Raw genomic sequence first — 24,070 nt, 5'->3', positions numbered from 1 at the left:
AGTTTTAACTCAATCTTATAAGCCATTACAAGCTTAGATAAATATATTTTCTCGTCTGAAATGTCCATTTTCTGTAGGGTAGGAGATAATTGAGAATGGGCCAAATGAGTAAATTGAATGGCATATCAGCAGAATCATGATATATAAAATGCCCAGCGCAATAAAGGGTTCACTAAACAGAAAATCACCTAAAAGCCTCACTGCCTTTGCAATTCACTCTCTCAAAATTAGGTGTGATGCACCCTCGGTGCGCTATGCTTGATTTGATTTGTCAGTTCAGATTATTGGCACGGGTCTGATGTGCCCTCCAGAACAGGCTAGCTTCTTTACAATGCTTGCTTCCAGGATCTGATGGAAAGGCCCCCAAAGGATCTGAATCAGAGCTGCTGACTGAAGCCCCAAAATGCTAGACCAAAGTCCTTCAGGATTCAATGGATGTCTGCAAAAATAAGGCTAACTCATATTTTTTGCTCAGTCCTCTTCACTTCGTTGCCTACCCTTCACAGTGATCCATCCTCCCCCACCCCAGTCTACATCAGTCATGGGGATAAAGTGGAAATTGTTGAGAGTTTCAAGCTTCAAGTTCAGATAACCAACAACCTGTCCTGATCTCTCCATGCCAATTTCATAGTTAAGAAAGCCCACCGACACTTCCTTAGTCGGGAGACTAAGGAAATTTGGCATGTCCACTACGTCTCTCATCAACTTCTAGAGATGCACCATAGAAGGCATTCTTTCCAGTTGTATCACCACTTGGTATGGCTCCTGCTCTGTCCAAAACTGCAAAACACTACAAAGGGTTGTGAATGAAGCCCAGTACGTCACTCAAACCAGCCTCCCATCCACTGACTCCGTCTACACCTCCTGCTGCCTCGAGAAAACAGCCAGCATAATCAAGGACTTCGTGTACCCCAGACATACTCTCCTCCACCTTCTTCCACTGGGAAAAAGATACAAAGGTCTGAGGACGCGTACCAACCAACTCAAGAACAGTTTCTTCCCTGCTGCTGTCAGACTTTGAATGGACCTACCTTACATTAAATTGATCTTTCTCTACATCCTAGCTACGACTGTAACACTACATTCTGCACTCTCTCCTTTCCTTCTCTATGAACGGTATGCTTTGTCTGTATAGCGTTCAAGAAACAATACTTTTCACTGTATACTAATACATGTGGCAATAATAAATCAAATCTGAGACAACTGAATGTAAAGGTGTACGACAGCTTCTCTTGGTTTGCAGGTGTGGGTGCCCTCCTCACAGGGCAGGATATCTAGGCAGGTTGGCAGGAAAGATTGCTCATCATTTACATGGCAATCTGGTGCGGGCACTCATCTCCCTCCCCCAGGAAATCCCATAGCAATGGAAAGCGGGTGAAGATACTGCACATCCTTGTTAAATTCATACCAATTTTTAAAGGGCGCCCTGGCCTCCTTAAAGCCAAAGTTGCTGAGCCCGGCCCACCAGCACAACGTTGTTGGACCCACCTCCAGGACCTTTTGTTTTGACTACGTATAAAAGAATTTGGCAGGCAAAGCCGACAGTGCAGCCGGCAGGCTACACAATGTTTTTCCCGCGAAGGTTGAAAATTCCACCCATAACTTAACCTTGATTCTAAAAAAGCAAAGATTCCTTTAATTTATGCATTAAATTATAAAGAGGAATATAACCTACACTGGAAGAATGGAGGTGATGTTAACTATAATGATGCTGTGCCTTTGGGCAATGTATTTGAGCCATGTTCTTGTTCAGGATCTACTGTCGCAGTTTTTTATGCACTTGGAGCCATCCTTACTACCAGTATCCTACCAACAGTACTGTTGCTGCAGCAGCATAATTGGTTCTAATAGCTAAAATGTTGGTTTTAATTTGAACTAATGCTTTTCTTCAGTTTTCCCTGAGATTTTGCAGAGTGGGGCTTGATTGGGATAATTGACAAGTATGATCATATGATGTTGAAGCTGAGTTTACACAGAATATTCAAACTTAGAGGCTGCTTTTGGAGTTGAGAGAGCTGTGTCTCTCTCTGTTCTGTGTCTCTGAAGTCTGGAGATTGGAAGCTGTCAGAGATTTTACCTCACTGAGATTTTGCTGTTTTGAGGATAAATTCTTCTCTGAAAAGTGCTGGCGGGATCTCTGTCCAAAAGTGTTAAAAAGCTGTAAATCTAACATCGCTGGAGCAGTCTTGTTTTTGTGCTATCTAATTCTGAAGAAGTGTGTATGTGTGTGGGTTACTGCTTTAAATTGGAACAACAGAGATAGTTAGCTGTTAAGAATCATACTTTGTCTAAGTATTTTGAATTAGTAAAAGATATGTTAATTTTTTTATTATATTCTAACTGCATTCTTAAATAAAATTTGCTTTGTTAAAAGCTTCCTGGTGGGTCACTTGAATCATACCTGGAATGAAGAATGTTATACTCATCAATGCCATAATCACATACAAAAGTTGAAGTCTAGATGAACTGCAGAACATATCTTGGAGTTTCGGGTCTAGGCCTTAACATCATAAACAGCTCTCAAAATTTATGGAATCATCTCAACCTCTTTAACTAGCTGTTCTATTCACGTCGTTGTGTGAAATAATAATGTGGTCTGTAACACTATTTAATATTGATCGCAATACCAACCTTGCCTTTTTCCTGCTGAAGTTCGATTTGAATATCGGTAAGCTTAGTCCGGAGCTCCTCATTGGCAGCTTGCAATGCATCTATTAATGCCTCGGGCTTTTCGCCCTTCCCACGTGCTTTCTTTGACATGTTTGTTCAGCAGTTCTTCTGGACACAGTGAAGGAGGAATCAGTAATTCCTAACTGTCGGAATCGCACAGCCTATGGAACGTCCTCCCATTATCAACACCATCCTTCGGATCCTGGGGTAAAAACATTCAAAACATAGTGGAAAGTTAACCTTGTAATTCAGTACAAAACATCATCATTTATAGCGCCTCACATTATCTCAGTCCTAGTGCATTGATGCAGCATCGTGGGCACAACTCTTTTCAGTTGCTAATGACCTCTCCTCCCTCATAAGGTCAGAACTGGGGCTGTTCACTGCTGTTGGTACATGTTGAGCACCATTCCATAATTCCTCAGACACTTAAGGCTGTAGTCGTGGCCATCTGTTTACGCCGATAGAATCCCTACAGTGCAGAAGAGGCCATTCAGCCCATCAAGTCTGCACAAACTCTCTGATAAAGCATCCCACCCTTCCCAAATGCCAAGATAAATTGTCTCCCAATACAGTTGTACACTGCACTGATCTGGAATGGGGCACCCTTGCATTAAGTCAGAACCTTTCTCTGTTAAACTATGCAACGCAGGTACAAATTTCAAAAGATGAAGCTCAGTAAATAAAGCTTTTGGAATTTCTGCAGGGAATTCTCTCTGGCTGTCACAAATCCAGGAGAAATGCGGTCTCTTATTTAATCTTCTCATCTCTAAGCCTCTTTCCAATTTTCTTTATGCCACTCACTCCAGAGTGTTTTACAACCTCGTCACCTGAATAATTCATGGTTTCTGGAGAAATTAATTTCAGAGCATCGCTTTTAAAGAAATGACGGGTGGAATTTTCATGGAGGTTGCTTTTAATTTCCAACTGCAATGGGAGATGAGTGGGAAATAATTATATAAATATCTGCATTCATCAATTCCTCTAGTTGTGTGCCATTTCTCCAAAGTTTTTGTACAACCCGGCTAACTCAAGATCGGTTGAGCATGGAGCTCTTAATCCCAGGGTTGTGGGTTCAAGCCCCACACTGGGTGCTTAAATTTCAGGTGCTGGAGTGTGGCGACTAGCATAGTAACTTCATTGCAGTGTTAATGTAAGCCTACTTGGAACAAATAAACTAAGTTTAAAAAAACTTGTGCTCAATTTATGGCAGGAGATTGGGAGAACTGGTGAGGAAATTTAACCACAAGCTGTCTAACTTCTATCATTGAATATCTACCGTGCAGAAGGACCCCATTTGGTCCATTGAGTTTGTATTGACCACAATCCCACCCAGGCTCTATCCCCATAACTCCAAGAATTTACCCTGCTAATCTCCCCAAAACTGAGAGCACTTAGCATGGCCAATCAACCTATCCTGTATGTCTTTGGACTGTGGGAGGAAACCAGAGTATGGGGCACAGCCTCAAGATAAAGGGGGGGCGGTTTAGAACGGAGTTGAGGAGGAACTTCTTCACTCAAAGGGTGGTGAATCTCTGGAATTCTCTGCCTGTTGAAGTGGTGGAGACTGCCTCTCTCAATATTTTTAAGACGCGGGTTGATAGGTTTTTGATAGGCAAGGGGATTAAGGGTTATGGGGAGAGGGCGGGAATGTGGAACTGAGCCATGACAGATCAGCCATGATCTTATTGAATGGCAGGGCAGGCTCGAAGGGCTAGATGGCCTACTCCTGCTCCTATTTCTTATGTTCTTATGAAACCCATGCAGTCACAGGGATAATGTGCAAACTCCACGCAGTCACCCTAGGCTGGAATTGAACCCTGGACCCTGGCGCCGTGAGGTCTTAACTTAAGTTATGGCACTTCCTTGTCCTGCCGCAGTTTCAGTCTAACACCTTAACTTTTGTTAAGGCCTAAGCAAATACAGTATTTTTCAGGAGTGGGGTTTGTTGGTCAGCTTTGACTAAGTCAGCAGTTTTTCAGCAAAAGACAACCCTGTTTGCGTCTACCTCTGAGAAAAACGAGAAATGAGAAGTGCAATATTGTTCTCAGAAGCAAGATAGCAGCTTCACTTGTGCTTGTTGAGAATAAGATGCTAACACTCCAACTGAGACAAATCCAGTGATTAAAATGAGAACATTAGGCGCCAAACATATTTGCATTTCATGTATTTAACTGTTCTCAAACATCTGGGACTCAATCTGTATCACAGAAGTGCTGGCATTATGTGGCAAAAGGCTATTTATGGTCTCGCTGAGACACATAAGACCATAAGATATAGGAGCAGAATTAGGCCATTCGGCCCATACGATCTGCGCTGCAATTCAATCATGCTGATATGATTCTTGTCGCCATTCTCCTGCCTTTTCCCTGTAACCATTGATCCCCTTATTGATCAAGAACTTATCTATCTCTGTCTTAAAGACACTCAATGACCTGGCCTCCCCAACACTCTGTGGCAATGAGTTCCACAGATTCACCACTCTCTGGCTGAAGAAATTCCTTCTCGTCTCGGTTTTAAAGCAGCGCCCCTTCACTCTGAGGTTACGCCCTCGAGTTTTTGTCTCTCCCACTGGTGGAAACGTCCTCTCCACGTCCACTCTATCGAGGCCTCTCGCGGTGACTTGAAACCAGTAAATGAAAAATACTGACTTGAAAACCCCACTTTACTCACTGTATAGTTAGAAAATATTTATATAGCAAGTACCAGAAAACCAGAGGCTGCCCAATCAAACCTAGGGACAGTAAAGCATTTGACAGTGAGAAATATGTGCACTGATCTGTAAAGAGATGGTTTGCAGATTATTGAGTGTCAGTTTATCACCAGCAGTGACTGAATCCCACTGAGGGTAAGTTGTACCATTTTATTTTACAAACCTGCATCGGGGGATAATACCTACATAAGTTTCCCAATTTCTAAAGAGGGCAGCAACCTCCTGATTTCTGGAAAGTTAGCCAATTATCATCAAGTGCTTGCCATCTCGTACTTCATATTTCCTTTTGACTCACTTTATTACAAAAATTTCCTCTCTCAAATTAGTTTATTCACTCGCGCATAAACACGCACACACATTTACCATTCATTCAGGGGGTGTAGGTGTCATTGGCGAGGTCAGTATTTACTGCCTGTCCCTAATTGCCCTGGAGAAGCTGGTGGTGAGCTGACACTGCTTTTAGGGCAGGAGTTCCAAGATTTTGATCCAGTGGCACTGAAGGGATGGTGATGTCTTTCCAAGTGAGGATGGATTGCTCTGGTGGCACGACCCCACCCCCCCGAAGCCACATTTCCCTGCCCCCTCCTCTCCTCCAACCCAGAACCCTTGGCTCACACATCCCTGGCACCCCCCAGTTCCTTTGGTTCCCACCCCTGACATCCTGATTCCCCTCATCCCCCCCACCCTGAAAATCTCTCCTCACCTTCCAGTGTTGTTTCCAACATCGACATATACATCCGCAGTTGCAGTGAACCATGAGCAGCAAAAGGAGGCAGAGCAGAAGAAGCAGAGGAGGGGTGGGGTGGAAGGAGGGGATTTTCACAAAGTGTGGTGGAACCAGAGTTGTGGGAAGGACAAGAGCTAAGGGAGCTGGTGAAGGACTGGAGAGGGGACCAGGGTGGGGGTAAATGGAGCCATGTGTACAGGCAAGGGAAGGTCAGGGGGACAATTGAGGAGGGGGTGAACTTTTCTATTCTCAGCTTTTCCTCCACAAAGCAACATCCAGTGAAGATGCAAAGTCCTTGAAAGCACGGCCAGAGGGTGAAGCACACGACTGTTTTTGAATATCTCATGACTTCAAATGCAGCACAAACATCTGATGCTATTGCAAGGTCTCAGGACTTGCTCAGACATACATGTCTGACACCTTGAAAAGGGATCAGAGTTATCATAAAATCATAGAATCCCTACAGTGCCATTCAGCCCATTGAGTCTGCACCAACCACAATCCCAAACAGGCCCTATTCCCATAATCTCACATATTCATCCTGCTAATCCCACAACACTAGGGTCAATTTAGCATGGCCAATCAACCTAACCCGCACATCTTTGAACTATGGGAGGAAACCAGAACACTCGGAGGAAACCCATGGAGCCACAGGGAGAACATGCAATCTCGACATAGACAGTAAGCCTGGCTGGGAATCGAACCCAGGCCCCTGGTACTATGAAGCAGCAGTGCTAACCACTGTGCCACCATGCGCTCCCCACTCCCCCAAAGTGCATTCACAAAATGTATGCTGTTCTTAAAGATGGTTCCAAATTTATTGCTACTGGATCAGGAACCAAACATGATTGTGTTGTTCAAAAGCTAGCTATGAAAACCTTTGTTAGTCTCGGGTAAAAATGATAAGCTGCCTTGCGAAGCATAGAGTAGGAGTCATCTTCATGGTTCACTACAGCTACGGATATATATGGCTGCCAAAGACACGCAAAAGTAATGTTCCATTTGCCCTATATTTATCAATGACTGCTTCTGCGCAACATGAATTGGCCAAATGGTTGAGTGATTTACTACAGCCAGTTTTTAGTGAGTTTTCCACATACAGGGTGAAAGGTTACTCCAGTTTTGCAAAGATTAGATGCGACCTAGGTACTGATAGCAACATCTTGTCTATATGCTCACTGAGTGCTTATTTCTGAAAATACTACTGAAGGCAGCCACTGACTTTTCTACTGCATCACTACATCACAGCAAGATAGATGTGATGCTTTTTTCTGAACTAGTGTTCATTCAATTTATGAACTTAGCAACTCATGCAGTCAAGCTTAGTTTTAATGACACCATGTATGCTCAAATAGATGGTGTTGCTATGGGTTACTCTCCAGGCCCTGATCTCAGGAACATTTTCATCATTTGCCACGAGAAAAGCATTTACAATGGAATGAACCTTAAGCTCCAACGCTGTACAAATTTTTATGTATAGATGATAGGTTTGCAATCTTCATACCTGCAGCCACATATAAGGACTTCCTTAATATGCACCACCCCACACTTCAATTCATTTTTTAAATGGATCAGTTTAACTCACTCCTTTCCTTGCTCCATACGCTAGAAGATTGGCCTTATCAACGACGTTGTAACCATTTGCTCATCTTGGAAGCTGAATGTGGAAACAGGGAACATCAAAGCTATCCTGATCACATCACTGTTCGCTGTGTATTGTGCAAATTTGCAAAGGGGCCAAAGGTCACTGAGAAGTGCCCTGTCTACCTCAAACTACAGTCTCTGAATCCCTCACTATCCACATCCTAGAGGTCACCATTGACCAGAAACGGAACTGGACTAGCTCTGATGAAGGGTCATCTAGACTCCAAACACTGGCTCTATTCTCCCCCCCATAGATGCCATCTGACACGCTGAGATTTTCCAGCATTTTCTGTTTTTGTTTCAGATTCCAGCATCTGCAGTATTTTGCTTTTGGCTATATAAATACTGTGGTTCTAAAGCAGGTCAGAGGCTAGGAATCCTGTGTCAAGTAACTTCCCTCCTAACTTCCCATCTGTCTACCATCAACAAGGTAGCACAGGTCAGGAGTGTGATTGAATCTCTCCACTTTCTTGGATGAGTGCAGCTCAAGAAGTTTGACAACATCCATGACAAAGCAGCCTGCTGCATTGGCACCCCATTCACAAAAATTCACTCCCTCCACCACAGATGCTCAGTGGCAGCTGTGTGTACCATTTACAAGATGCACTGCAGGAACTCACCAATATGCCTTAGACAACACAGGACCGGTACAGCAGACTCATGGCAACACCTTCACCTAGAATTTGCCCTCCAAGTCACATCCCATCCTGACTTGGAAATACATCGCCGTTCCTTCACTATTGGTGGATCAAAACCCTGGAATTCCTTCCCTAACTGAGGTCGCACCACAAGGACTGCAGTGGTTCAAGAAGGCAGCTCACCATCAAGAGCAGTTAGGAACCATCTATAATAATGCTGGCCCAGTAATGCTGGACATTACTCATGTCCCATGAAGGAATTTAAAAAATAAATTACCTAGGAAATTTAAAATATCTCAAAGACTTGAACAAGAGGTTAAGGAAGGTGTTTTTTGCTACTATGATGTAGTGGCTATTCAAATGGTATTTTCCACTAACAGGATATTGCCTCAGTCCAAAAAAACCTCCAGCCTATCACATAATTCAGGAACATTGTGGATGAATTTCAGTGCTAGTGCATCGGTCGTACAGCCTATTGCCTAATGGCGATTTAGTTTATTTATTTGCGTCACAATTAGGCTTACGTTAACACTGCAATTACATTACTGTGAAAATCTCCGAGGTGCCACACTCCGGCACCTGTTCAGGTACACTGAGGGAGAATTTAGCAAGGCCAATGCACCCAACCAGCATGTCCTTCGGACTATGGTAGGAAACCAGAGCACCCGGAGGAAACCCATGCTGACACAGGGAGAACATGCAAACTCCATGCACAATGACCTAAACTGGGAATTGAATCCGGGTCCCTGGCACTGTGAGGCAGCAGTACTAACCACTGTGCCACCGTGTAGGTTGAATCAAACTACATGTTCCTTCAGTTCTTCATAATGAGCAGGGCAGAGACTGTACTCAACCACCCTAGGCTTGCAAAGTCCGAAACAAAACATTGACTGCAGGATGTGATCCCGCAATAGGGCAGCACTGGTTAAACAATCCTGAGTGGGCTAGTAGGTACACCAACAACCAATTTGAGATAAGATATTTGGAGTCACTTTTAACATTTAAGAAAAACTTGGACGGGATGAGAGGGGTGTGGAGGGATACTGTCCAAGTGCAGGTCAGTGGGACTAGGCAAAAAATGGTTTGGCACAGACAAGAAGGGCCAAAAGGTCTGTTTCTGAGCTGTCATTTTCTATGGTTCTATATGCAATCAGAGCTCATAATGTGGCTCATTTACACTTGCTACAAGCGATTTGCATTCACACACAGGGACCTCTGTCAAATTGTAGGTGAAGGATTTCCTGGGCTTTTGATCCCACACGTGCAGTGAGCATCCAGAAATCAGGCGGATTAAAGTACGCAGCAATGAAGCCAAAATTTCTTCCGTTTAAATCAATGAGGAAAATCTTTTGGTGAATTGCTTAAACAGAATACAGAAGCAGGAATTGCTGCTGAACAGGCACCATGTGCATCCGTAGCTAAAACTACCAACTTAAAACGATTTTAACAAACAGTTCACATCACACCCTTCACCCTCATCACTGCTTTGAGGGAGATAGCAGATGCGCAGCTATCACTCCCTTAATTTTAACAGCATTTCATTTTCAGATTTCTGTCATTTTTTTCCTGGCTATGAATCACAGGAAAACAACTTCAGAAGTTCAGTGGTTTAACTTTTCAAGATCTTTTTATATTTGACAAAATTCACACACGAAGGGCTGTGGGAGAGAGAGTAGGGGAGTCAGGTTAGTTGGATAGCTGGACTCAGTTAATAACACACACACTGTTGAGTCAGAAAGTTGTGAGATCAAATCCCACATGGGATAGTACAGTGGCATATCGTTTAATACTGTTGTCTCACAGCTCCAGAGACCCGGGTTTGATTCCCAGCTTGGGTCAATGCCTGTGTGGAGTTTGCACATTCTCCCTGTGTCTGCGTGGGTTTCCTCTGGGTACTCTGGTTTTCTTTCATACTCCAAAAATGTATGGGTTAGGTTGATTGGCCATGTTAAATTACCCCTTATTGTCTAAAGTTGTGCAGATAGGGAAATTAGCTGGAAAGATGAGGATAGGGCAGAATGATGGGTCTGGGTAAGATGCTCAGTTACAGACTCAATGGGCCGAATGGCTTCCTTCTGCACTGTAAGGATTCTATGCTTCTATGATTAAAGACTAGGATTGAAACTTTCTGCTGCAGGAAACATAGCAAATGAGACAGTAAATTCGGTGGGCCATTTAAAGGTCTGTTGAGTTTGAGCCGGTAAATCTTGTCCAAGAGCTCATAATTTAGCTTGATGCTTTATTGCAGGACCATGGGAGTGCTACACTGTCAGGGCTTTATGCCTGAATCTTAAGGAGGAAGTGGGGATCTCAGTCCTGGCGGAAAACCTGGCAAATCCCAGCATCACCTCCAAAGGGTCGCCGCCATTTTGTTCCGTTCAGGCACTTGGCCAGTCAAGATCAAGGACTTTGAGAAAGGCAGTGCTATCGATCAAGTGCTCCTAACCAATCAGTGGCCAGCAGCTCTATTGAATGGCAGCACCATCGGGAAGGCAGTGGCCACTGCCGGTACAACACCCAAGGCCTTGGATCATCACTACATCCTCGGTCACAGGTGAGTGATAGCAGGAGTTGGTCATGTGGGAGGGCAGTCGGTGGCAAGAACAAGCAGATGGCCCTCATGCTGAAAGGGAATAAAATAAAGTTCTCAGGGTTTATTGATGAATTTACTATTTTTTTAAATCACTAATTGATAAAACCCATTCACTACATTTAACTCCCCTCAACCACTCAATCCCTTATAACAACAAGTATTTGTGTTAATAATCCCACAGCATAGATTTTATAATCAAACTGCAAATTGACAGGCATCCCAATGTGTTAATGACAGATTGTGAAATTAGTCATTCAGCACTAATCCTATAATGATTACCCTCAGGCTATGTCAACAGAGTGATATTGCAAACACTGATTTTTTTTTAAAACACTGCAGACATACTTAATGGTCAGGTGATTTAAAATACCTTGACAGCTTCCTTGACTGTTCCAATGAATTTATCCATCTGCTTTTAACAATCCTGAAGGACATTGGACCTTTGCCAAAGGGCACTTTTCATCTTCCAAAGAATACTGTACCTTTCCAAAGAACACCACTGTCTTTAGCTCTTCTCCACATAGTCCATTTTCTCCCCCTCCCCGCAATCCCACCATGACCCCGCACCCCCCATCACAATTCCGTACTGTGAAAATGGCAAAGACCTGTTTGTAGATATTGACTTCTGGAACTTTTGTGGCTAGATCATAGACCCTCTCTGTCTGCAGAAAAATCCAGGTCAATGGTTTTACTTCAAAAGGTACACGTAACATACCTCCAAAATCTGTGAAAGCCACTACATCAAATTAAGTATTTGTTTTTCTAGGAACTAGCACAGGCAAGATGTACCGACTGGCCTCACTCTGTGCTCTACAGATTCTAAGGCGTGGCAATCCAAACAGAAGCCATTTTATTCAACTGAACATCTCATCCATTGAAAAAGAAAGACTCAATAGGAAGGATGAACCATCCCTAGGTAAATAAATAAATTAAGGATAGTTTCAAATTGAAAGAAAGTGCACAGAATGTTGTGAAGACTCATGATAGGCCAGAGATTTGGAAAATTTTAGAAACTAACAAAGGGCAATTGAAGAGGAAATAAAATATGGCTTTCAAGAAGAAGTTAGATTTAACTCTTGGGGTGAAGGGGATCAAAGGTTATGGGAAGGCGGGATCAGGCAATTGAGTTGGATGATCAGCCATGATCATAACGAATGGTGGAGCAGGCTCAAAAGGCCAAATGGCCTCCTCCTGCTCCTATTTTCTATGTTTCCACATTTCTAAATATAAAAACAGACAGTAAGAGCATTGGGAGTAAGCAGAAATGTTATTTGGCTATCCTCTAGACCTTCGATTTCATTCCAGCTTAAAATTAAATAGACAGTGTAAAGTTTAACCATTTATAAAACCCGACATTCCTGATGCAAGTCTGTGGGACAATCTACCTACAGTCAGCACAGATGCTCTTGCCATTGCCCACAGATGTCAACATCTTACACTTGCCCAGTAAGCCTTACATTAGGCCCTTCTGTCCCCATAGCAACCAAATCCCACATGTTGTCGAGCAGAATTCACGATCCCCTTCATTCCTCCATTTTTACCTTAAACTAAAGAGACAATCCTAAAATGTGACAATCTTTATGAACACAGAATAGAGCCATATTAGTGTAGACAATAGTACTTTTCTCCTGTTTTCTCCCCATCATCTGTCCTCAAGAAGATGTTTATAACTCTGAGAGATTCTCCTATACCTTTATGTTAGCAAAGTGTCCTCACCAACTTTGCATCAGAGATCCAAGTGGCTACCATCTGTGTCTCCAAGAGCTCCTGAGCAATCGCTGTTCTTCCTGAAAGTTATGTTCTACTGGCACTGCTACTCAGCCTACATCTGTGTTAAGCCTAGCTCCAACCGTTGTGTCTCTCACTGCTGTTTCACATCCCACTCAGAATGCTGCCTCAAAATTTCTTGGCATCAAATTGCTGTACTAACATTGAGGGTGTTGAGATAAGCCCAGACTCCGCAGCACGCGCAGTCACCATGGTGAAACAAAGGAACAGAAACATATTAGCATTGAAAAGGACAGGATTTGAAGTGGGCACAAAGCAGAAAACAAAGGCAATTGGGAGAGCAATGGAAACCTTGGTAAGAAATTAACTCATGTTAAACATATTGTCAGCTTACTCTGTCAGAAAAACTAATGACATCAGAGGTGGACAGAGTTTGCAAAATTGTTTCACAAATATATTTCAATCTGTGACACAGATTACCAAATGCCAATGTTTAGGTTCTGAACTATTCCACTCCTAGTTGTTTATGATCTTCCAAGGCCGTACACGCACCAGAATTATTATTTAAAGAATGCAGCGATCCCTGATTACAGATCACAACTGCAAGCCAACTCAGATTGGGATTAACAAATTTAGGGCGAGGTTCACAGAATCATCTATGACCCAGGAGAAGGTCATACTCCTACCATTCTTAGTGTGAAGAACTGTTTCCTAATTTCACTTTTGAAAAGTTTGTCTCTAATATTTAAACTTTGCCCCCCCAATCCTAGACCACCCGACCAACAGAAATAGTTTCTCTATATCTGTCCGAACAGATCCCCCTAATATCTCAAAAACTGACCAAATCACCTCTTAAATCATCTAAATTCCAATTTCTTATTACGTGCAATCTTCCCTTGCAATTTAACTTTTGGAGTCCAGTTCTATCCTAAAGTCTAGTTGTACGATGGAGTCCAGTTCTACATAACACCCCTTTCAAGACAAATACATCCTTTCCGAGTGTCCAGAATCGCTCACCATACTCTAGTTATGGTCTAAGAGGCAAAGTATGACTTCAAGCCCTTTGTATTCTAGTCATTTAGATATAGTGGCCAGCAATTCAAGAGATTTTTTGATTATTTACTGTATCTGTTCAAACATTTTATGATCTACGTACCAGGGACATCAACATCTCTTTGGGCCTCCCTTGCTGCTAATTTCCCACTATTCAGAAAGTATCCTTTATAGGTCCAAAGTGGTTGAACTCAAAATTGCTCACATTGAAGCTCTTTACCACAGATTTGTCCACTTTGCTTAATCTACCAATATTTCTTTGTAATTTTACGCTTCCATCCATGCTTCTTACAATTTCACCTACCTCTGCGCTATCAGCAAATTTGAACATATGGCTTTCTAAACCATCATTCAGGTCATTACCAAATATTATGAAGAGTTTAGGCCCCAGCACAGATCCTTGCAAGACACAATCGTCACAGCCTGCCAATTAGTGAACATTATCCCCATTTGCTGCCAATCGGCCAATTTTCCAACCAGGCTAACAATCTGCCTTCAATTCTATGACTCACAGTCTCTCAGAGAAGGACTTTACAAATGGCTATTAGAAATCCATTTAAATAACATCCATCTGTATTCTCCTGTCCACAAGTCAAACACAAAAATCAAACAGGTTTATCAGGCATAACCTATCCTTTCACAAATCTATGTAAATTCAAGATGTTCCTGCAGTCACCCCATCCTTAATTACAGACTCTAATAATTTCCAACAGCAGATATTCAGATAACTGGTGGACAATTCTCTGCTCTCTTTTATCACTCTTACATAGTAAGTAACATAACCAATAATGATCGCGCAGTGCTGCCTCATAGCAACAGGGACCCAGGTTCAATTCCAGCCTCAGGTCACTGTCTGTGTGGAGTTTGCACGTTCTCCTCGTGTCTGCATGGGTTTCCTCCGGGTGCTCCGGTTTCCTTCCACAGTCCAAAGATGTACAGTTTAGGTGGATTGGCCATGCTAGATTGCCCCTTAGTGTCCTAGGTATGGGTTAGGGGGATTAGTTGGCTAAATGTGTTATGAGGATATGGGGATAGAGAGAACGGGTGGACCTGGCTAAGATGCTATGTTGGACAGCCTGTGCCATCTCGATGGGACGAGCGGCTTCCTTCTGTAAGTAGGGACTCTAAAGGAACAGTTCCAAATGAAGAGAATACTGGAAATTATAGCTAGGGAATCTGCAATGTTCTTACCTACTTCCTTTAAAACTTTGGGATGATAATCAACTGATTCTTGGGATTTGTCACTCTTTGCTGCCATTAATCTTTCCATTACTGTTACCTTGCTGACATGAACACTAAACCAGGGACAGGAATTCACCAAAGTTAGCTTCTTTAACATGTCAACTGTATGTAACAATATAAAATATTACCCAATATTTTCCCCATCTCCATATTTCCTCCCAAGCCCCACCCTCACCTTGCTCTTCATATGATTAGAACTAAACATCATTGTTCATAAAGCACTTCGGGTGCTCTGAGATTAGGAATGAACCTCTCTTTGATGCTGTTGCTTTCGAGTGACCTTATGTTAATTCTTCTGTCTCATTTTTCTTAAAACATTCACTGCGCCCTGCAGCAGTTTCTTGGCTGATGACAATTTAGCAAGGGGAGTGTTAGTGGAAAGAAAAATGCAATTTTGGATGTTAATTCGTGGCGGTGCCGAATGTTAGGATTATGCCTGTGGTTCCCATCAGGCAGGTTGTTGGGGAAGCGCAAAATCTGTCCCCACAGGATTTGCTGTTACGCAGCTCTGAGCTAATTAGCACAAGAAACACTGATGTAGGTCTAAAGTAAGAGCCTGTTTGTCCAGCAGATGTAGCAGGACTAGGGGGAAAAATAGCTGCCAAAATGAGATACAAAATAATTCACAACCTCCATGCAGAAGAATGTGGAGTTTGGCTTAGTGCTGGTGATTGTAGACCTGGGATATGTTAATATTATGTACATTGATGCAATATATATAAAATATGAGATATATTAATGCAACATATATAGAATCACAGAATCATAGAATCTGACAGTGCAGAAGGAGGCCATTCAGCCCATCAAGTCTGCACCTGTCACAATCCCACTCAGTCCTTATCCCCATCACCCCTTGCATTTATCCTAGCTAGTCCCCCTGACACTAAGGGGCAATTTAGCATGGTCAATCTGCCTAAGCAGCACATCTTTGGAGTGTGAAATATATAGGTGATATATATTAATGCAGCATACATAATGTGATATTTATGATTGCAATGTATAGGGATCTCTACAATTTGTACTCTTGATGTCAGTGCTAAATCTAAAAAACAGAATTTCAGTCCATTTCTCTGACAGATTCTGTATGAATATAAAACATGGTAAAATGCAGGTAGCAATGTAATGTGGTTTCATTGCCACAGGTCATTATTTTTAGCAGACAGCAGTGGATCATTTTCTGGTCTAATGGCTCTACTTTGCTCAGGTTGAGTGCCATTTCCATTACATTGTTCCACTTTGCTGTCATGTTTGCATTGTATTGCTCATCTCAACATGTTTTCTGAATATTAATGGCTCTTACCAGAAAATTAGCACTTCAAAACACGGAGGGCGGCAGTAAACAAGTGGCATTTTGAATTTTGTCCCTCCGAGTTTGCAACGTTAATTAGGTGCTACTTTTTTTTCTTGTACACACTCTCCCAGCTAACGACATATCTCCCCGAATGAAACAGTTGTTTTATCACCACATTAAGCATTATTTTTCTCCGTCTTGAAGTCTCAATCATTTCTCAAAACGTAGTCTTGTATTCCCAAAGCAACAACAGGATTGAGCTCTTGATCCAACCTGCGTGAGAAATGTGTTGTAAGGTAGAGCCAAGGGAATTGAGTACGCACATTGAGTTGTCAAAATAAGGGAGAAACTCCAGAGAATATCAATCAAACTGTGGGCTGGCACAGTGGTTCACACTGCTGCCTCACACTGCTGCCTCACAGTGCCAGCGACCCTGATTCAATTCCAACCTTGGGTGGCTGTGTGGAATTTGAACATTCTCTCCATGTCTCATGGGTTTCCTCCGAATGATCTGGCTTTCTCCCACAGTCCAAAGATGTATGGGTTAGGTTGATTGGCCATGCTAAATTGCTGCTTAGTCAGGTTAAATGGGGTTAGGGGGATAGGACCTGGGTGGGCATTGTTGTCAGTGCAGGTTCGATGGGCCAAATGGCTTCCTCCTGCACTGTAGGATTCTATGAAACCATGTCTCTGAAATTTACTGGGAAACAAGATGGGTTTTTGTGGTCCAGTAACATATCAAAAATCTAATCCTGCTGATATTATAGGGTGGGGCCTCATTAACATTGCCCCTCTTCAGATTCCCGCCAGTCAGCCGATCAGATTGACAGGGACTTGGCAGTCCTGGTTCAGGGCTCTCTTAAGGTTAACATGCAGGTTCAGTCAGCAGTTAAGAAGACATTTTCAAAGTTAGTGTTCATTTCGAGAGGGTGAGAATACAAGAACTGTGATGTACTGCTGAGACCGTATAAAACTCTGGTCAGACCTCAGTTGGAATATTGTGAGCAGTTTTGGGCCTTGGAGGGTTTGCAGAGGAGGTTCACAAGAATGATCCCAGGAATGAAGGGGGTTTGTCACATGGGGAGCAGTTTGAGGAGTCTGGATCCATACTCAATGGAATTTAGAAGGATGAGGCAGGATCTAATTGAAACTTGCAGAATACTGAGAGGCCTAGACAGAGTGGACATGGAGAGGATGTTTCCAACAGTAGGAGAGACTAGAACTCAAGGGCACAACCTCGGAGTAAAGGGATGCTCCTTTAAAACTGAGATGAGGAGGAATTTCTTCAGCCAGAGGGTGGTGAATCTGTGGAATTCATTACCACAGTGAGCTGTACAGGCCAGGTCATTAACTGTCTTTAAGATGGGGATAGATAGGCTCTTGATCAACAAGGGGATCAAGAGTTATGGAGAGAAGGCAGGAGAATAGGGATGAGAATCATATCAGCCATGATTGAATGGTGTGGCAGACTTGATGGGCTGGATGGCCTAATTCTGCTCCTATATCTTATGGTCTTATGGACAGGATGGGTGGGAAAGACACTGCTTGGAGGCCACATCCAAGGCCTATTGGAATCACTCCTCAGAATCCAGAGGATCTGGAAGGGGGAAAATCGGGGTTCAAGGTTAGAACTTGGCAGAAGGCTCCAGATCAGACTGGGTGGGGGTGAGGGGGGGGATTCGTTAGTGCTGCCTACTGTTTCAGCAAGCAGTGGCCATGATCAACTGAGGGAAGCTAAAGATATTCTCCGGAGGATAAATGGAATAGTGCCACCCATCATGCGTTGGGGAAGAATCGGGGTTAATATCGAGGCCCACATCTCTCAGGATTCTATTTTAATTGTAGCAGGGGTATGGTGATGGATTTATAGAGTTCTATAAATGTTCCCTCTGAAACTATAGAGGATGCATTGGAGTACTGAAGCTTCGTTCAAAATCTTCTTCCTTCAGGGCCATTGATCTGGTAACATTCGATGGCCAGCCAGAGGCAGGCTGCTTCCACCATTGCAAAACACAAAACACTCATTGGGCCACACGGAAAACCTTGCCCTTGTGCTTGGTGCATCTGATAATAAAACAAAAAATCACAGTTGTTACAATTTTTCCGGCCATTCATGCCAGCGGGATTCTCCCATCCCGCTGCAGTGAACAGAAATCTGGCAAGTTGCCAAATTCTCTGCAGCGGGAGCATGGTGTGAACGGGCGATAAGATTGCACCCAATATACTTGATCTTGACCGATGAGCTTGTATTAACAAAAGTATTGATGGTCTTTCATTTCAAACAAAGCTAATGGGGGCGTGTTCTTCCCAAATCAATTCTAAGTGCTGAGTTTGCTTAAAAACAGGAGTAAATCATGCTGTTTTTTCCTGTGGGGGTTCCAGAATGAATCTCCCACACTCTGAGCATCGCAGAGCGCACTAGCATGAATCCCGTTGAATAGGCGGGGCCTATTCCCACTGGAAAGGCCAGCAGCATAGTGCTGAGCAGGCCACCAATCTGTCAGAGATTGGCCATGTTCAGTAGCCGGGTCCCCGATTACTGGCCAGTGATCTCCACATCGCTGACCGTGCGATCCCCACCGCCCCCCCCCCCACCTCCCCAAGTCCCACTGCAGACCCCCCGGGTGTGTGGCCGGCCTTGCCACCCCCCTCCCCACGATTTCTGCCCACCTTGATCCCCACCCCGACAACCTGATCTTCCCCCACTGGCAACCCCAACCTGCCCCCTCAGTCCCGACACCCCTGCGGCCCCAATCCCCCGTAACAGGTTGACCCCCCCCCTCAACCGCAATGCCCAGTCCTGATCGCTGGTCCCTGTCCCTCTGTCACTCAGCCCAAGTGCAGTTTGGCAGCGTGGTCCCCCACCTCCACCAATTGCCCCCAGAGGCCTCGCCCCCCCCCCCCCCCCCCCCCCCATTAGGCCCCTACACCTTGGCACTGCCCCAAGCCTAGTGGGCAGTACCAAGGAACCCCTGAGCATTGGTACATTGCCCCTCGGGCAGAGCCAGGGGGCCCAGGCTGGTACCGCCAGGCTGGCAATGCCGAGTGGGCACCCCCGCAACACCCAACACTCAGGGGGGGGGGGGGCGGGGGGTCTCGATTACCCCCCTTTCACTCTAGCATGTTCGGCTGCCAGCTCCCCGCAAGTAGGGAGCTTTATAAACCCTGCTGGAGTGAAACATTCTTTTGATGGGGGGTGGGGGTGCGCGAGCGAGCTGGGAGACTTCAGTTCCAGGCCCGCTAACCAAATGTAAAGTAGACGTAAATGACCATTAGCATAAATTATGCCGCTCTGCGCCGATTTCTGGCACAGAGCTGACAGCACCGGAAATCTGGCCAAAGGGGAACCTGCAAAACAACCTTCGCTCAAATCTCCCAGCCCATTGCTCTACAATAACAGCGCAGTGGGCTGGGAGAATTCAGCCCTCTCCCTCCCTCCCATATGTCTCACCAGTTGGAATAATATCTAATGTAATTCAATCACAAAACCAACATTTCCTCCAACTGCTCCAGATTGTAAATCTATCAAGAGCCAGCTTCTGAATCACTCTGACCTTATGCATAAGGATGTTATGGTAGGAGATCAAAGGAAAGTACATTAAAAAAAAACACCATCCATTCAATACTGCTTAAATAGAAACAGTGCAGTGACATTAGCTGGTTATTGAGGTCTCATGAATATAAATGGTGGAATCCAATAGTTTCGGGAAACACTCAGCCAAAGAAACCCTAAGGGGTGGAAGGGTTTATACAGAGATTAAATGTCCAATTTTTCTGATGAATGGTTCTGCTCAAACAATTAAACCATCGAGTAAGGAAGCAAACGAGCAGGCAGCGCCTGGGAGAAATAAACCTTCAAATGTGGGATATGGAACCACAAGAATAAAGGATGTTGAGGGCACTCCCATGTGTGATCCATGTGTTCTTTTATATAATTGAATTCAATAAAGCAATATTCAGTACCTAAACTGGTACTGGTAACAATGCCATGCAAGGGAACAACTCAACAACACTCACAGTAAAACATCTGACTCCAAATATTACACTGTTTTATAGACACAGAACCACAGTACCATCCACATAGGATGAAAGTTTAAAAAAACGTTTAATGCCCTGATATTCTCCCAGTGTTCTACAGTATCCCAATGGAGTTATAGTGGGAGGCCAGTGGATATTTAGGGCCTAGGCTTCCAAATTTCACTTATTTCTCAACAGTCTTACAAGTAAAGGCAGTGATGGTCTCACAGTGGCACAGTGGTTATAGCACTGCTGCCACACAGCAGCAGGGACCTGGCTTGGGTCACTGTGCAGAGTCTGCATGTTCTCCCCGTGTCTGCGTGGGTTCCCTCCAGGTGCTCCAATTTCCTCCCACGGTCCGAAAGACGTGCCAGTTAGATGCACTGACCGTGCTAAATCCCCCCTCAGTGTACCTGAACAGGCACCAGAGTGTGACGACTAGGGGATTTTCACAGTAAGTTCATTGCAGTGTTGATGTAAGCCTACTTGTGACACTAAACTTTAATATTCCCCTGCGTCCCACACACCCAGCTATCGATAGCCCTTCTTTCTTTATGTGGCTCATGCCATGATAACAGTAGGGAGAAATGGGAGGAGGCTGTGGGGGGATTACACACACAACTGTTAAGCATTATTCTGCACCATGTTCTAGCCACCTAAAGTAAGCGACCCTGTTGCCAATGGTATACAAATGTATTCATGCACCGTCACTGAACAGTGGTAAGGTTATAGTACAAGTGAGCAAGCATCTTATCACTGCAGCCACATTATCACATATTCCGTTATTAATCATTAGCCTCAATCTACTGCAGTGTCCTTTTCCACCGCTGAAGTTAATCTGAGTAGATTACAACGTTCTTCGACAAAAGGTTTGCTACTCCAAAGGCCTGAAACAATCTATCCCTAATGGACCAATTAAACTATGTCTGAAAGCAGCCGGCCGAAAAGCACAGTATTCTCCATGCTCAAAGGCCGAGGTGACCTATATTTTACACTTCATTTCCTCTCACATTTATGCAGTGAAATCTGAATGGACAGTGAAGGCGGCAATAATCCAACTGCTTGGAAATTAAGACTGAAATACCATAATAGGTTTTTATGCACACACCAAGATTTAATGAACAGTTCCAGGAAAAGGTGCTGAACTATTCCCCCAGAGTCCACTTACATTACATTTGTGCTTGCAATGGCATTGTATACAAGGCAAATGAAAATGCCAGGTTGCTATCAACGCTGGAGTTTCTAGATGATCTTCTAAGGGGAGAAATCTCTGAGCAGTCTACACAACGTTGATGACATTTATAAAATTGAGCAGAGCTGATATTCCCTATATCCAGCAGTTCCCATTAGGAATCATAAAATCCTACACAAGGCCATTCAGCCCACCAAGTCTGCACTGACCACAATCCCACCCAAGCTCTATCCCCGTTTACCATAGCCAGCCCCCCTGAGCATGGCCAATCCATCTAACCAAACACATCTTTGGACTGTGGGAGGAAACCGACGCACCCAGAGGAAACCCACACAGACACAGGGAGAACGTGCAAACTCCACACAGATAGTCACCCAAGCCAGAAACGACTCCAGGTCCCTGGCGCTGCGAGGCAGCAGTGCTAACCACTGTGCCAGCGTGCCATTCTTCTCTGACTCACTCATGACATTGGAGAATGGTACACCAAGAGAGATGAAAGTGCGAGAGGGAGAAGGGAGCTTTCCCATGCTGAAGAAAGGGCTTTGGCGTCCAAGGAAAGAATTTATTCTTCAAATAAATTATCCACTTGTCAGCCTCTTAAACAGATGGTGGCATCAGGAACCCAGGTTCGATTCCCGGCTTGGGTTCCTGTCGGTGTGGAGTTAACGCATTCTCCCCATGCCTGTATGGGCTTCCTCCCATATTCTGAAAGACGCGCTGGTTAGGTGCATTGATCCGAACAGGCACCGGACAGTGGCGGCTAGGAAAATTTCACAGTAACTTCATTGCAGTGTTAATGTAAGCCTTACTTGCGACTAGTAAATAAACTTTTAAGGGGTTTGCTGGCTGATGTCTCACGGAAAGTGGGCTGCCCGATCGCACCCCTTACGGCATCTGTAAGGAGTAAAAAGAGCTGACGTTTCAAGTCCAGACAACCCTTTGTCAAAACTCTGCTGAGATTTTCCAGCATTTTGTCTTTTGGTTTCAGATTCCAGCATCCGCAGTAACAAGTTCTTATGGAGCAAGAATAAGATTGAAGCTCATTTTTACCTTGAGCTGGTTTATCCCCACAACAGAATGTCAGCCTCTTGCTTTTCTGCACCCACAAATGTTCCGGCTGTGTCCATTTATAGTCTTTAACAATGCAATGGGCTTAACAATGTAGTTTCCAAAAGGTTAAATTGTGATACATTGACAGAGCAGGGATTTTAGCCAACATTTAAGCCTCACTGAACACCATACTAACTAACATCCTGGAGCAGCACGGTGACACATTGGCTAGGCTTGATTCCCAGCTTGGATCACTGTCTGTGTGAGTTTGCACACTCTCTCTGTATCTGCATGGGTTTCCTCCTGCAGTCTAAAGACGTGCTGGTTAGGTGGCTTGACCCAAACAGGCGCCGGAATATGGCAACTAGGGGAATTTCACAGTAACTTCATTGCAGTGTTAATGTAAGCCTTACTTGTGACTAATAAATAAACCTTACTTTTGCTTTACATTTTCTGCTTTTGCTGGTCATTATTACATTGATGTTCATGGGACCTTGGAGGGTTCAAACTGGCTCCCAAGCTTCCTAAATTATGTAATACCTTATTGAAAGCCCTTTGAATTTCCAAATATAATTATGGGGGGTGGTTTATAATCTCTGTTTTCAGCAACTGGAAAGGTAGAAGGGACAGAGAATCCAACAGGAGTCCTAAAGTGGCATTTATACTGGTGTAATTTCCCATTGAGATAGTTCTTGCTCCCAGCTCCTCCAGTGAGGTAATGGGTTCCAGCTAGGAGAGGTCAGGAATTCCATTAAAACACATCTGAATGTCATTAGGAGGAGCTCCACTGTCTTATCCTCCCAGGTATGGATACTTCTCATCCCTCCCTGCATCCCACCTTTCTCATCCCTCCCCACATCCCCCCCCCCCCCCCCCCCCCCCCAGTGCAATGTCAGGTCAGTGGGGTTTACAACGCGTCGTGACGGACGGGATCCTGGCCAGGGAGACACAAGTAAGTACAGCCAGCGTGGGGAGAGGACCATGCCCAGAACCTACCCCGGCAGTGCCCTGGGCACCACTGGGGTCTGGACTTCCTTTGGGGAGGTTCATGACTGGGGTCATGGGGAGTTGGGTTGGGTGGGTGGGTGGGGGGGTGTCTGTGGAGGGTTGTCCTGTGTCTGTGGGTTGGGGGGCTAAATTTCATGTCCATTGGGTGATACTTTCTCCTCTCGTTTTTTGATTGGAATGGAGTCGTTTTTAGATCACCCGAATCCAAGGCTTGCTGGCCCCATACAGATCCTGCCGCACCCACATAACGCGTTATGGGACCTGCTCCCTAACTTTTTTTTCTCAAAGTGTTTAAAGATATGTTGGGAAAGCCCAGCAAAGCAGCTGGCAGGCTGCCCTCAACTTATCCCACTGGAGACAACTCTGAGAAAGAAAATCTAAATATTCCGTCCCATGTCTACGACACTATCCTTATATTTCTATTGCCTCTTCAAAGAACTCAATATGATGAGTCAAGCGTGACCTTCCCTCCTGAAATCCATACCATTAAAATTACCTCAGTCA

The 24,070-nt window shown here is 44.3% G+C and overlaps 1 protein-coding gene across 1 annotated transcript in view; it reads right to left on the bottom strand.

The window, feature by feature from the left end:
* The window catches only part of LOC145346972 (uncharacterized), a 464,774-nt gene that overhangs the window by 295,997 nt on the left and 144,707 nt on the right, over nt 1–24,070 (bottom strand). The window contains exon 4 of the mRNA XM_080194876.1: nt 2,632–2,872. Within this exon, the coding sequence (XP_080051002.1) occupies nt 2,632–2,760 (129 nt within the window). The 5' untranslated portion in view covers nt 2,761–2,872. The remainder of the gene's footprint in view (nt 1–2,631; nt 2,873–24,070) is intronic.

The sequence above is a fragment of the Carcharhinus amblyrhynchos genome, chromosome 1, assembly GCF_965287045.1.
Source record: "Carcharhinus amblyrhynchos chromosome 1, sCarAmb.v2.hapA, whole genome shotgun sequence".
Lineage (NCBI taxonomy): Eukaryota > Metazoa > Chordata > Chondrichthyes > Carcharhiniformes > Carcharhinidae > Carcharhinus > Carcharhinus amblyrhynchos.
Note: the sequence above shows the minus strand (reverse complement) of the source record. Positions and strands in the feature narration are given on the sequence as shown.